Source organism: Molossus molossus, unplaced genomic scaffold (assembly GCF_014108415.1).
Source record: "Molossus molossus isolate mMolMol1 unplaced genomic scaffold, mMolMol1.p scaffold_m16_p_18, whole genome shotgun sequence".
Classification (NCBI taxonomy): domain Eukaryota; kingdom Metazoa; phylum Chordata; class Mammalia; order Chiroptera; family Molossidae; genus Molossus; species Molossus molossus.
The window spans coordinates 20,119,945-20,138,063 of NW_023425353.1; the positions used below are offsets into that span (position 1 = coordinate 20,119,945).

The 18,119-nt window shown below is 42.6% G+C and overlaps 1 protein-coding gene across 2 annotated transcripts in view; it reads left to right on the plus strand.

Annotated features, from left to right (window-relative positions):
* The window catches only part of DCP1A (decapping mRNA 1A), a 67,175-nt gene extending 49,727 nt beyond the window's left edge, over positions 1-17,448 (plus strand). Inside the window, exons 6-11 of one of the 2 annotated variants that reach the window (XM_036266441.1) lie at positions 2,288-2,401; positions 8,472-8,549; positions 10,839-11,588; positions 13,766-13,831; positions 16,618-16,836; positions 17,138-17,448. In XM_036266441.1, the coding sequence (XP_036122334.1) occupies positions 2,288-2,401; positions 8,472-8,549; positions 10,839-11,588; positions 13,766-13,831; positions 16,618-16,836; positions 17,138-17,218 (1,308 nt within the window). In that variant the 3' untranslated portion in view covers positions 17,219-17,448. The remainder of the gene's footprint in view (positions 1-2,287; positions 2,402-8,471; positions 8,550-10,838; positions 11,589-13,765; positions 13,832-16,617; positions 16,837-17,137) is intronic. The other variant, XM_036266440.1, reaches the window with a different exon arrangement.
* Positions 17,449-18,119: the final 671 nt, after the last annotated feature.

Below are 18,119 nucleotides of genomic sequence, written 5' to 3' on the forward strand. Positions count from 1 at the left end.
GCACACGTATGGAAAAATAGTGACATTCTAGGGACCTTTTTAAATGAGCTCATGTTGGGTTTCAAGTATTGCACAAATGTATTGCAGAACCACATGGGCGTGGTAGTGTCTACAGTGGGCCAGGGTGGGTCTGACAGAGAGCCTGTCGCTTTATCAGTCAGTTGCAGCTCACCTCCAGGCAGTTGTTGCCAAATTATCCAGCTTCTCTTAAGATGACAGGCTGGGATTTTTTTTGTTTTGTTAATCAGTCCACCTGGGAATATTTTTTTGCATTGATTTTTTTTTTTTTTTTTTTTTTAAGAGAGAGTGGAAGGGAGTGAGAGTGTGGGGAGACAGAAATATCGATGTGAGAAAGACACATCAATTGGTTCCTCCCGCATGCGCCCCAACCGGGGCCAAGGATCCAACCCGCAACCCAGATATGTACCTTTGACTGGGAATTGAACCCATGACCCTTCAGTGCATGGTCAGACACTCTAACCACTGAACCACACCAGCCAGGGCCAGACTGGGATTTTTATCTAAAAACTCCCAATATTAAAAATTTTCCAGAACATTTATAGTGCTGTTTTAAGAACTTGTTATGAACAATGTTTTGAGTTTGTATTTTCTCTAATACAGTTCAGTTCCACGTGTTTTCCAGTGTGTTGATAAAGTTGATGGTGATGTTACACAAATATGTTGGAAGATATTTCATAGGTTTTCACCGAATATTTCACCTCTACTTAAATGGGTAACACAGCATAAATGGTATTCTAAAATAAGGGTTAAGGCATTTGAATAGGAAAAATGCGTATCATTCATTCATTTAACATTCAAGTATCTACTCTATGCTAAGCACATACCTTTATAATATGGTATCAAGAAAAATTAGTCTGTCTCTGGACTGAAGTTTAAGGCCGTTTTTTTTATCTTGGGTGTTCTAAACTGTGTTTGGTGTTTATTTTGACCTAGATACTGTTCACCAGGTGCAGGATCAGATAACCCAAATAGAATTTAAGTTTCTAAAGTACTGTAATTCCATCTCCATCTCTTTTTTTAGTATTCTCTCTAAGAACAAAAGTATTTTCACTTGTAGTGTTGTATACAAGTTAACAGGAATTTTATAACATTTTATGACTTTTGTCAGGGAACCTAAATTTTAGTTTAATTTTCAGGAATATATGATGATTTCAACAAATGATTGGAAATAATTAGCCATCTATATGCAAAAAAAAAAAAAAAAAAGAATGCTGACCTAAAAGTAACACCTGTAACAAAAATCAACTCGAATGGATTATAGATCTAAATGTAAAACAAAACTATAAAAATTTAGAAGAAATTTATGAAAGAATTTTAGGTACCATTCCTAGGTATTTACTCTATAGAAATGAAGCTTTTGTCTACACACACAAAAAAAACTGTGAATATTTATAAAAGCTACATTCATAATCACCAAAAACTGAAAGCAACATACATGTCCTCCTAGGGGTGAATGGTTAAACAAACTGTAATGTAGTCACACAGTGGAATACTTCAGCAGTAAGAAGGAATGAACACTAATATGTACAGAATTATGAATTCCGTACATATGAGTCTTTGGAGGCCTGAAGGACAAAGAAGCCAGCATTCCTTTTTTTTTTTTTTACAACATTCTCAGAAAGACAAAACTAAACTGACAGAGGACAGATCACTAGTTTCTAAGAATGCACGAAGGGTATGACTACAATAAGACAGTAGGAGGGAGTTTTTTGGGGGTGATAGAGCTATTTTACATCCTGATTATGGTGATGGGTACACAGAACTGTATACCCCCAGGAACGTTAATTTTACCATATATTAAAAATAAAATGAAAAATACCTCTCTTTTTCTTTTTATTGTACCTATATGAGAAAATTGATGTCAGCAGAACCTATTGTAATTATTTCGCAATATATGTAAATCAAACTATCATACTGTACATCTTAAAATACAGTGATGTATATCAATTATTTCTCAATAAAATTGGGAAATTTTTTTAATGAAAAAGAATATGTAATAAAGTATTACCATTGGCTTTTCCTTAAAAGGGTTATCAAAACAACAGTTGTTGCTAACATTATTGTCTAAAATGAAGTGTTCAACTTGATAGAAGTTTTACTGTATGTTACCTGGGGGTCTAAAACAAAACATTTGGATTTTGTTTGTTTGTTTGTTTGTTTGTTTGTTTGTTTTTTAAAATAGCACTTCTGATAACCTCAATTGCTGTTGTGTGAGCCAAATAATAGCAAACTTTTTCACGTGATATACTTTTCCTTTTGATTTAAGAATCAGATGGGCGACTCAAATATCTCCAGCCCTGGGTTACAGCCAAGTACTCAGCTCTCCAATCTGGGAAGCACTGAGACTCTAGAAGAGATGCCATCCGGGTCACAAGATAAGGTTTGTACAGCTGAAGTCCTAGCCTTGTCCAAGATAACAAAACACAGTAGTTTTTGTAAGGATTTTAGTGCAGTACTAGTTTGATTTGTCCTTTGTCTGTCAAGGCATGTGTGGGCAGCAGCATAGTGGCATCCGCTCATGTCATTTTCCCTGGTCCATGCACATACCTTTCATCTGGATTTTTTAGAAGCCTCTGTCTGGTTTCCAGCTTTTGCTTTTGTCACCTCCTTATCTGTTCTTAACCCAGCTGCCAGAGTAATCTTGGCAAAACAAGCTAGGCCCTGGCATTTTCCTGCTTAAAACTCTCCAGTGGTATCCCGTCTCACTCAAAAGCCAATGTCATGGCAGTGGCCCACAAAGCCCTACTTGATCTGGCCCCGTATCCCGGTCTCATCTTCTATCTCTCTGCCTTGCTCACTTAGCCCCAGCCTCAGTGGCTGTTTTGCCTTTCCACAAATGTGCCAGACCTGCTCCTGCCTCAGGACAGGCTTTTGCACTTGTTCCTTTGGCCTGGAATACTTTCCTCCTGTATGTGGCTTGCTCACTTTCTTCCTTCAGAACTCAGGTGTCCTCTATATAGGTGAGGCCTTCTCTTACCTCTCTGTTTTAATAAAAATTCTTCCCTACCTGTCCTGCTGTGCTTTATTTTCTCCCTAAGACTTCTGCCCTCCTAACATGGTTGTGGTTTCTGTATTTATTCATTGTATCTCCTCCCCATATGTAAGCATCTATTCTTACTTAGTATCTAGCATGGTAAATATTTGTTAACTGAACTGATTTTCTTTACAACTGATAGCTTGATAAATGAACAGATAACCAAATAAAACCCATAGTTTTGTTTGTTAATCTTCACCTGAGGATATTTTTCCACTTATTTTTACATATAGTGGGAGGGAGGGAGGGAGAGAGAAACATTGATGTGAGAGAGACATCAATCGGTTGCCTCCCAAAAGACCCCAATTGGGGCCAGGAATGGAACCTGCAACCCAGGTATGTGCCTTTGTCCAGATATCTAACCCGAAACCCTTCAGTTTGTAAGCCAACGCTCTAATTGCTAAACTAAATTGACCAGGGCAAACCCATAGTTTTTTTGGGGGGCGGGGTGTTTAGAGAGAGAGAGAGAAATATCAGTGAGAGAGAACATCGATTGGCCACCTCCTATATGCCCCCCACTGGGGATTTGGTCCACAGCCTGGGCATGTGAACTGACTGGAAATCGAACTGGCAACCTCTTGGTGCATGGATCAACTTTCAACCACTGAGCCACACCAGCCAGGCAGTGATAACTTATTTAAACCAGATGTTGTTTACTACATTCCTATGTTTCCTTCTTACTGTATTTGTATTTAGGATCCTGCAGGTCAAAAAAATAAGTGGTGCTATGTAGAATTTTTTTTTGAAAATATATGTTGAGAGATGGAGGGAAAGAAGGAGCCAGGGTCCCTGCATTCCTTTTGGTCTGGTTTATTAGCCATGAGTGTTCAGTGGGCCAGTCAGTTCCCTTTCCTTTCTGAAACATGGGGTTAAGGATTCTGGCATTGTCTAACAGTTACTGTGAGACGCAAGTGAATACTTGTACCCCTCAAAAATGCCTAAAGACCCATAAAGCACTGTTCATGGAAAGATGAGTGTGACAAGCCATCGGTGCTGAGCCCTATAACAGAAGCACTGGTGATGGATCTGTGGACATACAGAATTCGAGTGGTAGGCTCTCAAAGAGTTGTACCCTCTAATGCAAACAGTGCTGATGCTGCTGTTCCTTCATTTTTCACATACATTTAAATTTTCATTTTAGCCCAGATGGTGTGGCTCAGAGGTTAGAGCGTCAGCCCACAGACCAAAGGGTTGCAGGTTTGATTCCCAGTCGGGGGTACATACCTGGGTTGTAGGTATGTACCTTGGCCCTAGTTGGGGTCATGTGGGAGGTAACCAATCGATGTGTCACTCTCACATTGATGTTGCTCTTTCTCTCTTTCTCCCTTCCTTCCTTCCACTCTACCTAAAAACCAATGGAAAAATATCCTTGGATGAGGATTAACAATAAATAAGTCAGTCAAACATATTGTTTAAAAAGTAAAATTTCAGTTCTGGCCAGTTTGGCTCAGCGGATAGTGCATCAGCCCGTGGACCACAGAGTCCTGGGTTTGGTTCCCGCTAAGGGCACATACCTCAGTTGCAGTTTGTCCCTAGCCCCTATTGGGGTCATGTGGGTGGCAACCACTCGATGTGTCTCTCTCACGTCGGATGTTTCTCTCTCTTCCTCCCTTCCTCCCTCCCGCTCTATCTGAAGATAAATGCAAAAAAAAGGTCCTCGGGTGAGGATTTAAAAAATAAATAAATAAAATTTTATTTTATAGGCCAGAGTGGCAAAATTTTATAAAACACTGAGTTCTGAATTTTGTCAGAAGCCATGACTAACTAAAATTAGCCCATAATCAGCCCCACCACGAAGCTAGTACATTTCTGTAGTAACACTGCCATCTAGTGCTGAGGAGCAAATAATGCTCTCAAGACTTAATAGTATTAAATTCTATTTGTTTCATAATTCATTTATTAAAATTCTCTTGGGACTACTTCTCTAATGGCTGCTTTTTTTTTTTTTTTTATCTTTATGGCAATGTATACTTTCTTGTGTGCTCAGTTTACTGACCAGGTAGGAAATCTGACATGGACACAATAGAGCCAAACAAATATGAAATTCTCTAAATAGTGAGAGCTGTGAGGTGAGCAGAGAACAGTGCGAAACCTGATACAGTGTATTATAATTCCACTGTGCACCATACATGCTGTTGCTCACTGAACCATCTCCCAAGGGAAATGGTCAGCCTCACCCTTGGTTAAAGTGAGACACTATAAAACTCAGAATCCAAACCTGAAGCATCTTCGTATATGAGGGAAGTGTAAAATTTCACCTTTTCTATGGAAGATGAATCCATGAATAAATAAGCCCAGTTGCTAGGAATGTAGCCAGTTTTTCTTATGACCGGGTCCTCTCAGGCACCGGGACTGTAACTGTTGGGAACTCATGCGGAGGAATGTGCTCTGCTTACTCAGTTCAGCCTCTTGTGATGATTCGCCAGTTACATGTTTCCAAAGTTGGTACATTTGGACCTGTAGCCACTTCTTAGTTATTTAAGCTTTAGCTGCACCTCTGTTTTCCAGGGATTAATATCACCGTTCAGTTGATTAGGTAACCTATAGTCTGCTTAGTTGACATCTCAGTGTGGTGGCATAATGGTAAGAAGGTGGACTGTGTTGTTAGAACTAGACTAGAGTCTGATCGTTTTGTACTTGGGCATCGTCTATAAAATGTCAATAATAGTACTGCCCTCACCGATTAATAGAGTAATGCACCTGAAGTATGTAGCCCAGGGCTTCCCATGTAGTGACCATTCTGCTTATGATAACTTATTGTCATCACAATTTCATTTATCCCTTTTTATGGGAGATATATCTGAAACCCTAATGTTTGACCACACACCCTGCTCCAGAGAAAGTGTTAGGATCTGTTTCTGCTCTGCAGAAGTTGTAGGAAGGCAGCATTGAGAAATCTGAAATTTTTCTGCTGCTTTTGCAGTCTTGGGTTCACGTTTTCATCATATAGTTTCTTTCTTTTTTTTTTTAATCCTCACCCAAAGATATTTTTCCATTTATCTTCAGATAGAGGGGGAGGGAGAGAGAAAGGGAAAAAAAACATCGATGTGAGAGAGACGCGTCAGTTGGTTGCCTCCTGCACCACCCAACGAGGGCCAGGGACCGAATCACAACTGAGGTACGTGCGTTGACCGAAATCAAACCCACGACTCTTTGGTCCAAGGGCCGACACTCTTAACCGCTGAGCCAAACTGGCCAGAGCTAGTTTCATTTTTTTAATATGAAGTTGATTTTAAACCATTAGAAATACCTGTTTTTTAAGTGTAAGTATAGAAACATTCCAAATGTAAATGGAAGTTATTTTAATTGTTCAAAAGTTGATTGATGTTCCACTAGGCAGGTTAAAATTGTTACATGGATCATGCCCTTTTTGAAGCCTAAGGTGTATTTTGTGTTGAGGCTTCTCCATGTCCTATTACAATTACTCCTTTTCTTATAAAAATAGTATTCTTACCTGGGAAAGACTTAAATTTCTGCAAAATAGGCCTAGTATGGTCTGTGATTTTCAAAGCAGTTACATCTAAATGTTGGTTTCTCTGCATAGATATAGATATAGATTTAGATACAGATATAGATATAAATACATAACAGAATGTGGTGAAGATCTACATAATTTGCATTAATGAATAAAAATCAGTGTAGTTTTCTAGCACTATATTTTTTGCCAAGCATCTTGATCATTTTGTTTTAAGCATAATGTGTATAAAAAGGAATGAACCCAACTCAAAAATGGGCAAAGGACTTGAATAGACATCTTTCCTACTAAGATACACAAATGGCCAACAAGTAGTGGCAAGAATATGGAGAAATTGGAACCCTCTTGCATTGCTGGTGGTGATGTAAAATGGTGCAGCAGCTGTGGAAAACAGTTCAACAGTTCCTCAAAAAGTTAAATGTAGAATTACAATATGATCCAGCAGTTCTGTTCTTGGACATATACCCAACAGAACTGAAAACAAGGACTAAAACTGATACTTTTACATTGATGTTTATAGCAGCATTATTCATTGTGGCCAAAGATAGAAACAACCCAAGTGTCAGTCATCAGGTAAATGAGTAAACAAGATATGCAAACAGTGGAATATTGTTCAGCCTTAAAAAGGAATGAAATTCTGACACATGCTACAACATGGATGAACCTTGAAAACATGCTAAGTGAAGTAAGCAAGTCATAAAAGGACAAATACTGCATGATTGCACTTACACGAGGTACCTAGAATAGGCAAATTTATAGAAACAGTAGAATTGAGATTAGTAGGGGCTGTAGGTGGGGTGGCAGGAGGAAGAGAAAAATAGGGAGTCATTATTGAATGGGTACAGAGTTTCTGTTGGGTTGATGAAAAAGTTCTAGAAATAGATGGTAGTAGTTACACAGTATTGTGAATGTACTGAATGCCACTGAACGTCACTTAAATGTGGTTAAAATTGTAACTTTTGTTATGTATATTTTATCATAATTCTTAGATATTGTGGGGGGTATTTTTCTCTGTTCATCAATAGACATTTATGATGCCAGGGATCCAAAAGGAATAAATGTCAGTGGGCAGGTTGGGAAGTGGAACCTGCGCATTCTACTAGTTATGTGGCCTGGGCACAGAGAAGTCAGCCCCATGGGAGAACTCATGGTCTATTTTAAATTACATTGAATGAATTTGAAATGTTACAGGGTGGTTTATAATAGTATGGCCTTGATATCTCTTCAGGTGTATTGTTGTTATTTGCATTATAGGGGCATGATATTCCAGAGGATTTGATGAATTTTTAATATCCAAACATATTAGTTGATGTCCCTTAAACCATACGCTAACACAGATTTATCATGCTTGATATAAGACTACATGGTGTTCGTGTGATGGTAATAGCCAACTGCCATTTACTGGATGTTTGTTGGGCACCAGACATTAGATTGATAATTTAATTTTCACAACAGCTCTATGAGGTGATTACCACAACCGCCCCCATTTTTCAGGTGAGAGAACTAAATAGATTATATAATTTTCCTACTTAAACTCTGGGAATTAAACCTAGGTATCTTTGATTTCAGGCCATAGCTCTATAACTTTTTCAGAAGTAAAAATGTAAGGAAGTTAAACCATATAAGACCTTGTGCATTTGCCCTGGCCAGTTTGGCTCAGTGGTTAGAGCGTTGGCCCGCAGACTGCAGAGCCTTGGGTTCGATTCCACTCAAGGGCAAATACCTCAGTTACGGTTTGGTTCCCCGGTCTGGTCCCCGGTCGGGGTCGTGTGGGAGGCAGCCAGTCGGTGTCTGTCTCTCTCACATTGTTTTCCTCTCTCTCTCCCCCTTCCCCACCCCCCACTCTACCTGAAAATAGGTGGGAAAATATCCTTGGTGAGGATTAAAAAAAGATTAAATAAATTTTTTAAAAAGATTTTGTGCATTTTTTTACATCCACAGTTTGCAATTAGATGTCAGTGCTGCCTTACATTTGAAGTGGATTTTGAATCTGGAAGATCCCTTAAACTACTGGGAGATGTGACAACACAGACTTGCTGGTCTCATTACCTCATGGTAGTGGGTGGTCTGAACTTGCCATTTCAGGATTCCTTCCCTTAAACCTCTTGTCACATTAATTTGCCAAGATATGTTAGTTTTTAAATATTAATAGAGTTCTCTTTATTGAATATTTTCTAAGATAAAATTGTTTGGCATGAAATTACAGTTTTTCACAACTGGAGGAGGCTTCTGCTGCTTCCTCAACAACAGTTACCTGGTGCTGTCTTCCTTCTCCTCAGCCCTGCTCTGCCACCTCTCACCAGCAGCGGGTGCTGTCCTCACCAGGGCACTGCCTTCCCTGCTGTCCCTTGTGCACTGCCCGGCATGCTCTGTCCTCAGCACTGGCCTCCTTCTCCTGTTGTGTCTCCTTGACAAAGGACATCCCAGCCCTCTCCCCTAGAGCCTGCTGCCAGTAAGCCCCTCTCCCTTCTTTTCCCCACACCCACCATCACAGCACAGCGTCCTGGCACCTGGCGGACTCAGTCATTATTGTCAAATGGATGAAACAAACATTGGCCTGGAAAAAAGTGTGCTCAGCCCTGACCCGTTTGGCTCAGCGGTTAGAGTGTCAGCCTGCAGTCCAGAGAGACCCGGGTTCGGTTCCCGCTAAGGGCACGTATCTCGGTTGCAGTTTGTCCCCGGCCCTGGTTGGGTCGTGTGGGTGGCAACCACTCGATGTGTCCCTTTCATGTCAATGTTTCTCTCTTTCTCTCTCCCCCTCCCACTCTGTTTGAACAAAAAAATGGAAAAATGTCCTCGGGTGAGGATTAAAAAAAAAAACGAAAAAAGTGTGCTCATTTTTTTGTAGAAATGTGATCATACCATAGAACTATCGTGATTATACTTCACATGCAGTGTACTTTAGAGCCTTTATAGATTTTCTGAGGCCCTGAAAATCGTGTTTTTTACATATAAACATATCTAAACAACTAAGTAGTCCACACACTTTAGAAATAAAACCATAAGTTGAACCCTGGCTGGTATAGCTCAGCAGCAAGGGCGGCGCCCACAGACCAAAGAGTCCTGGGTTTGATTCTGGCCAAGGGCACGTACCTGGGTTGCAGTTCATTCCTGGCCCCAGTTGGGGTTGTATAGGTGGCATCCAATCGCTGTGATCTCTCACGTCAATCTCTCTCTCTCTCTCTCTCTCTCACTCTCTCTCTTTCTCTCTCTCCCCTTCTCCTTCTCCCTCTCTCCTTCCAGCCCTATCTGCAGATTAGTGGAAAAATGTCCTCAGGTGAGGATTAAAAATAATAATAAAACCATAAGTTGAGGCTACTTGTGTTTTCAAAGTACTTAGGTTTGTCTCCCACTGGAATGTAAGCTCTGTTGGGGTGGGACTTTTTTGTTACTCCCTGCTGTGTCCCTTGGGCCCAGGTCAGAGCAGGACCTGGCACCCTGTCAATAAAGGTGAAATGAATAGGCAACATGTGGAGGTGGGGAGGTGCAGGACAGCCCACGGTTGGAAAGCATGAATGCTGCTCCTTTCGGTCGGTGCAGTGGTGTCAGCAGGCCAGATCAGTCACGTGGGTGTGCATTTCACGCGCGGGCCTTAAATGCTCTGGCTTTTCTTAAGAATTTTGTGATTTGGGAAGAGGATGAAGAATGGCCTGCTATTTTTTTTTTTAAGTGGTTATATTTATTTTCTGGTATTTGAGACCCAGTCCTCAAGGTGCAATGCCTAGCTTTGTATCAAGAACAGTGAAAATAAAAGTAGGATTACTTGATCAGCACTATATCCCTCTGTCCTCCTGAGTTTGATTTCCCTACATGTGTTACTGACAGGGGGCACTAGGCTCGATTAACTTTGTAATAAAGTAATTTTCCTTTCACCCAATATCAATCTTTTGCCAAGAAAAAGGTGAATTCTAACACTATTATCTGGAGTCCCTAAAATTTGTATTTTATTTCTAGTGCAGATTTTTTTTAAGAGAGAGACATCAGTTACTATTCCACTTATTTATGCACGCTTTGGTTGATTCTTGTATGTGCCCTGACCAGGGATCACACCCACAACCTTGGCATATCGGGACAACGATCTAACCAACTGAGCACCCAGCCAGGGCTGCTGAGGTAGATTTCTGCCCACCAACGTGGGAAGATGAGCTGCGTCTTGGCCTTAGTCACTAGTGCCTCTTCAGTTTGTTCCATTTTCTTGTTTTCAGACTCCATCCATCCTTGCTTCTGCAAACCGTTTTGGTTGTGAAAAAGAAGTTACACTGGTTTGCAGGAGATTTCTTTCTTTGAGTGGTTTGATTTGTTTTTCAGTCTGCTTTATCTGGACACAAACACCTGACAGTGGAAGAATTATTTGGAACCTCTTTGCCAAAGGAACAGCCAACAGTTGTGGGTCTGGATTCAGAAGAAGTGGAGAGGCTGCCAGGAGATGCCGCTCAAAAAGAATTTAGCTCATTCCTACCATTTTCCTTTGAGCAATCAGGAGGCGCCCCTCAGTCAGAAAACCTGGGAGTCCATCCGGCTGCCCACCACTCAGTGCAACCTGAAGTCACCGCCCCGGTGCTAATCACTCCTGCCTCCATCTCACAGTCCAGTGAAAAACAGGTCCCAAGCTATGCGATCCCACTGCGTCCTGGGCTCAGCCCCACTCTACCAGCAGAAGCTCCTACTGCACAGGTTCACTCCAGCTTAGCCCGAAGCACCACCATGATGCAAGCAGTGAAGACCACGCCTAGACAGAGGTCTCCACTCCTGAGTCAGCCAGTCCCTGAGCTGAGCCATGCCGGTCTGCCTGCCAGCCAGAGCCCCTTCAGGGCACCACTGAGCGTGACAAATACCGCTGGTACAACCCTCCCAAGCATTGATCTTCTCCAGAAACTCAGGTTGACCCCACAGCATGACCAAATACAGACACAGTCGCTTGGGAAGGGTGCAGTGGCACCTGGCTTTTCTCCAGCAGCTGGCCAGCTGGCCACCCCTGAGAGCTTCATAGAGCCTCCCCCTAAGACAGGAGCAAGAGCCTCCACCACCCTGAGCAACATGGTGCTTGCTCCCCTTCAGGTACTGGCAGGAGGGTGGGTGCTGTAACTGGGTGGGATGAAACTGGAAAGACCATGATTTTGACTGAAATGAAAGAGAGTCATTTTAAAGAGACAACTATTGAGTATGTCAGGCTAGAAGGAAGGGGAGGTCAGAGCCCTGTAATAAACAACGAAATAATTGGTGAATGGTGTCATAACACATTCTACTTCTCGAAATTATTTCAACTGATGAAAGCTAAGAAACAGTATTTGCATTTTCCTAACAGAGTATGCACTTTAGGGTTTTTTGTTTGTTTTTTGCCTGATAGTTTCAGAAGTCCTCATTTGACTCAGGACCACTCAGATTCAAATTATCCCAAGCTTGGTTCAGTTCCCAGCTCCCTCAGTACTCATTCAGTATCTATCCTATGCCAGGCACACTAGGGTGCCTTCAGAGCATCCCAGGTTTGGAGGTCTGAGGTAAAGCTTCCTAGTGAAACTGATGTTCACCTGAGATAGGAAAGCTCAGTAAAATTAGCCAGACGTTCCTAGAGGTGTGGAAGTGTTTGAGGCAAGGGTAGTAGCATGTGCGGGGGTCCTGGGGTTGAGAAGGCATTTGTGAACTCGATTGTAGTGTGACTGGATCTACTATAGAAAAAAATGGGAGTGTGGGTATTGGTTGATGAGTGAGACTTTGTAAATTGTGTTATGGAGTTTGAGGTTTGTTCTCAGAACCCTAGAGAATCTCTCAAGGGCTTTGAGGAAAGGGTGGCATGCTGGGAAAGGAGAAGACAAGTAGGATGACCCATCAGGGAGGAGGCTTTGGCAGTCACCCAGGTTTGAGCTGGTGGGGACTAGTAGGAATGTGGACAAGTGGGTCTGTTAAAAAGGATGATTAGTGAGACTTCATGGCAGAGTGTGGGGCAGGGTTCAGATGTTGGCTGAACATCAGTTTCACCAGGAAGCGTTATTTGACCTTGTACCTTCAGACCCGAGGTGCTCTTATGGCGCCCTGGTCCACCCGGCACAGGCAGGCACTTCGCGAGTGCTGTGGGAATTGGGACTGAATAATTTATGAGGTTGGTGAGTTACAAGATCACAGAACTGAAAGAGGGTAGAACCTTCTAGTGTAATGTGTATTGATTAGTTTTCAAGATTTTAGTCTCATGCCCTTTAATAATGATAATCTCCAGTCTTAACACTTTACCAAATATTGTGTAGAAGAGCTCATCATCATAATTATATATTATTTCTTAGTTAATGGAATATTTTGTTTCATTCTTTTCAAAGAGTAAATTTTGTATTTTGGTTACATTATTAAATTGTCACTTTGGGCCATTTCTGTCGAGGAGAGAGGGTGTCCTATTGAACTGTTAGGGCTTATGCCCTGCAGTGTGTCTGCTGCCACACTTCCTGTTGCTCTGGAAGTGAAGTGTGGCCATCAGCATTTTTTTTTTTTTAATTGATTTCAGAGAGAGGGAGAGAAAGAAACATCTATGAGAGAGAAACATCACATCTGTCAGCTGTCTCCCACATGCCCCCTACTGGGACTCAAGCCTACAACCCGGGCATGTGCCCTGATCAGAAATCGAACCAGAAACCTCCAGGGCATGGGGTGACATCCCCCCAGCTGAGCCATTCCAGTTGCCATCAATCTTGAAGGCCAGCTTATCTGTATACATTTTTGTTTATGTGACAATATCCAGTTTTAGGACCCAGGGCCTCATTGAATTTTAATGTATTTGCTCTACAACAAGTTCTTTCTCTCTGAGTGAATGGGGACAAAATTTAGCCTGTGTAAGTGGGACCCTGGATGAAGACTGGTGCCGCCTGTCCACAGTTTCAGTCACCTTCTCAGGAGGTGTCCTCCAGGGTCTTGCATCTCTGCAGGCTCAACAGCAACAGTATACGTGGGCAACCCAGCTCTTACAAGAATCACAGGTTTCAGCTTTTTCCTTACAGACACGTTACAGGCTTCGCACACACCTCCTTGGGGAACTGAGGAGGCGGGAGGTGCCCTGAGCTCTGACCTGCAGGCGAGTCTCCGGTGCATTGTCACAAGTTCCTGTCAGCCTCTTCCCTTAGGAATCGGAAACTAGTTAATGTTGGAGCCACTGCTAACGTTTTCTCTTGCTAACCTACTTTTTCCCCCAGAAACTAGGAAATCTTAATTGAAATGTGCTACATCTGTTCATCTTTCTTTTTTAAACATTGCAGTCTATGCAGCAAAACCAGGATCCTGAAGGCTTTGCCCAGCCAAAGGTGTTATCCGGTGCCATCCCGGTAAGGACTCCCATTTTTTCTTTTTTAAATATGTTTTTATTGATTTTTAGAGAGAGAGAGGAAGGGAGCGAGAGATAGAAACATCAGTGTGAGAGAGAAACATTGATCAGCTGCCTCCTTGCATGCCCCCCACCGGGGATCGAGCCCACAACCCGGACATGTGCCCTGACCAGGAACTGAACCAGGACCTCTTGGTCTAGGGGACAATGCTCAATCCACCGAGCCACACCAGCCAGGCAAGGACTCCCAGTTTCTAAAGAACACATTATGTTTAGCCCTGGCCGGTTTGGCTCAGCGGTTAGAGCATCGGCCTGCGGTCCGGAGAGACCCGGGTTCGGTTCCTGCTAAGGGCACGTACATCGGTTGCAGTTTGTCCCCGGCCCTGGTTGGTCGTGCAGGTGGCAGCCACTCGATGTGTCCCTTTCACATCGATGTTTCTCTCTCTCCCTCTGTTCCTCTCTCTCCCTCCCACTCTACCTGAACAAAAAATGGAAAAATGTCCTCGGGTGAGGATGATAAAAAAATAAAATAAGCCCTGGCCGGTTTTGCTCAGCGGTTAGAGCATCGGCCTGCGGTCCGGAGAGACCCGGGTTCGGTTCCCGCTAAGGGCACGTACTTCGGTTGCAGTTTGTCCCCGGCCCTGGTTGGTCGTGCGGGTGGCAGCCACTCGATGTGTCCCTTCGCATCGATGTTTCTGTCTCTCTCTCTTCCTCTCTCTCCCTCCCACTCTATCTGTACAAAAAATGGAAAAATGTCCTCAGGTGAGGATAAAAAATAAAATAAAATAAATAAATAAAATAAAGTAAAATAAAGAACACATTATGTTTAAATTCTTCTGGGTGTGAATTAAACGTTAAAATTGAGTGAAAAGTTAAAGCTTTCAAGCCTAGACCCGTTGTAAATAACCCCCTCCTAGGTCAGGCTCCCCTGCTCCCCAGAGAGAGTCATTGCCATGACCTCCGTAGACCTCAGGTCATCTCTCTGTCTTCCCTGACTGTGTGGGTTCCAGGGCCGGTCAGCCACAGCGTGGACACTCAGTGTTTGTGAATGGGTGGCTGCTGAGGGCACGGCACCTGTTCTCTGAGGAGGAAGCATTCTTTGCCCTGGAAGAGCCGTGATGTCCCAGTTAGCAGAGGGCAGTGTCCCCACCTGCTGCAGTGCTCCCGTGGGCCTCCCATTGCTCCAACGGCAAGGCCTCCGCGGCCTGCATCTTCTGTCTCTTGCTTGTCCTCCCCTGCCCCATTTTTTAAAATTTGTCCCTACCCTCCATCACCTCCCAACCTTGAAATGCAAACTTATTTTTTTTCAGTTACAAAATTTTACATTTCCATTTGCTTTTGAGCCTTTGCACCTCTCCTCAGGTCTCAGATTTTAAACTAAAGCCAGCTTCTGATCGGTCTTGTCAACCAGTCTTTCCTGTAGCTTGTCCTGCGATAGTGATTGGCGGGAGCCCTCAGCCTGGTGCTGCACCAGAAAAAGAAGCGAAGTGGCTCAGACACCAAAACCAAACCCTTAAAACCGGCAGGCTCTTTGCTGTTTATATATGAAGAGGGTGATAGGAGAAAGAGAAAGAGAAATGTCGTTCTCTTGTTGATTGTATCAAATGTGAGAATTATTTAAAAAAACTGATTATTACTGGTTGAGTGTGTTCTGATGGTTAGCCATTACTAACCTAGAAGCTCATCTGAATGGGGGAAGGGGTGTTAGTTTTATTTATTTATTTTATTATTTTTTAATCCTCATCTGAGGATATTTTTCCATTTATTTTCAGACGGGTTGGTGGGGAGAGAAACATCAGTTCAAGAGACACATCAACTGGTTGCCTCCTGCATGACCCCGACCAGGACCAGGCACTGAATTGTAACCAAGGTATGTGCCCTTGACCAGAATTGGACCCGTGACTCTTTGGTCTGTGGGCTGCCACTCTAACCACTGAGCCAAACAGACCGGAACAGATATTAGTTTAATTTTAAGAAATTGTATCTTTGCCCAGCTAGTGTGGCTCAGTGGATTGAGCATCAACCCATGGACTGAGAGGACCTGGTTCAGTTCCCAGACAGGGCACATGCCAGGGTTGCAGGCTTAATCCCAGGTAGGGGTGTGCAGGAGGCAGCCAATCGATGTTTCTCTCTCACGTCAATGTTTCTATCTTTCTCTCCCTCTCTCTCTGAAAAATCAATAAAAACATCTGTTAAAAAAAAAAGTTGTATCTTTGATGCCAGCAGTGGTACATAGTAAATATATGGAACACTGTAAAAGAAACTGATGCTTATGTAACTGAATTTTTTAATGCTCTTTTTATTGAAGTAAAATTTACATATTATAAAATGCAAATTTTCGTGATTTTTAATAAACATATATCCCTTGAGTAACCCCACCCAGTCACAACATTTCCACCACCCCAAAATGTTCCCCTGTGCCCTTTTTCAGTCATTCCCTCCCATAAAAAAACTTCACAGTTTAATTTATCATAGGATGGTTCTTATTGCACCTACCATGCTGGTTATTCATCCTGTTCCCCTTCTGTGATGATCAGATTGGCTTCCCATAACAACTCCACAGAATCCTTATCACATAAATGGGCTCTTCATGCTTTAGCTGACAAGCTTCCTAACCAGACGTAAACTGCTCACATGCTTCTACTGCATGCTTATCTGAACTCCAGTAGCTGGCACTGGACTCTGCTGCAGACTCCTCCTGCTTATCCGGTTATCAGGTGTTTCCTACTTTGGGCCTGGCTGTTGGCTTCTGCACTTTGATACAGAATGACCCTTGTTCCCCTGCAGGGTGCAGGCCCCCCACTGGTTACTGCAACAACCACTGCAGTGTCTTCAGTGCTGCTGTCCCCGAGTGTTTTCCAGCAGGCGGTCACCAGGGCCACAGACCTGGAGAGGAAAGCTAGCTCCCCTTCTCCTTTGACGATTGGAACATCAGAAAATCAGAGAAAGCCTTCTATTATTCTCAGCAAGTCTCAGCTCCAGGATACATTAATACATTTAATAAAGGTATGTAGAATATCAATTTAGTCTTTGAATTTTTATTCTTTAATTTTTTAAAAAAAAATATGTTAGTAAGTAGGTCATAAAGTGAAATCAGGACTAGCTGGGAGTAATGTTATTCTCTTCCTGAGCATATAAACCTGGTGAAAAAATATCCGAGCATATTCCAAAATATTTATTATGGTTGTTTCTGGATGGTGAGATTCTTTGGATTACTAGTTATACAAATCATTTATACAGCTTTTTCCTAAGCTGTTATCAAGGACATGAGGTCCGATGAGGTAACTGACATTACCGTCTCTTTCAGAATGACTCCAGCTTCCTCAGTACACTTCATGAAGTCTACTTGCAGGTTCTAACCAAGAACAAAGACAACCACAACCTATGACTGGAGCAGAAACCGGTCTGAAGACAGAATGTCAACCTCAGAAACAATAGGCCTCATCATGGGAACTTCTGAACAAAACATTGTGTTTTGAGAATCCTGAAATTGAGCCTATGAGAAAGAGACTCATTCCTTAAGAATGTTTTCCAAGTGACGTTCTCAGTGATAATGGAGGTTTCACTGTGAAGCATCACCAGCAGACCTTTGTTTTGACAAAAAAAAAAAAAAAAAAACCATTGTGTTAAGTTGTGTGGGTGTTTTCATCAGCTGTAAGCTCGTATGTGAAATAAGGAGTCTGACTTTCAGCTATTTTCACTTTCGAGGTCTTAGGGAGAAAGTGTCACCAGCCTTGCAGCAGTCAGAGTTCGGCCCAGCCGTACCCCTGTCTTCCTCTTCCCCCTAGAAACCTGAGCATTAGGCTGAGGGTCAAGTTCTAAGTAGAGCAGAAGTCAGCTCTGTGCAGCGTAACTTTGAGTTGTAAGGATAAGCATTTAAATTGTCAAGTTAGGACTGATTTGTTCAAGTGAACTGTATTTTATATGAATGCCCCATTTGGGCCTTTAAAGTTCTGAAAATTGTCTTTTAAGTGTCCTCAGTGCTGACGTGCAGCAGGTCCCCAGGTCCCGTCAGGCCTGTGGTGGTGTGGGGGCAGGCGTGTCGCACCTCTGAAGCCAAGGCTGGGGCTAGCACAGCTCAAACTCTATCAGAAACCTCCACTTTAGGTGAAACTCTCCAGTGGTTTTGAAAACGTTACGCTTGTGTGTGAAGCATAGCCTTATTTTCCTTTTCTGTATAAACAGAAGTCATTGTTGATTGTTTTCCTTAACACTTTGACAAAGGACCAGTGGACCAATGACAAAGCCATTCTGGTTCCATTCCTCAAGTCTACTGAGAATAATTTTGA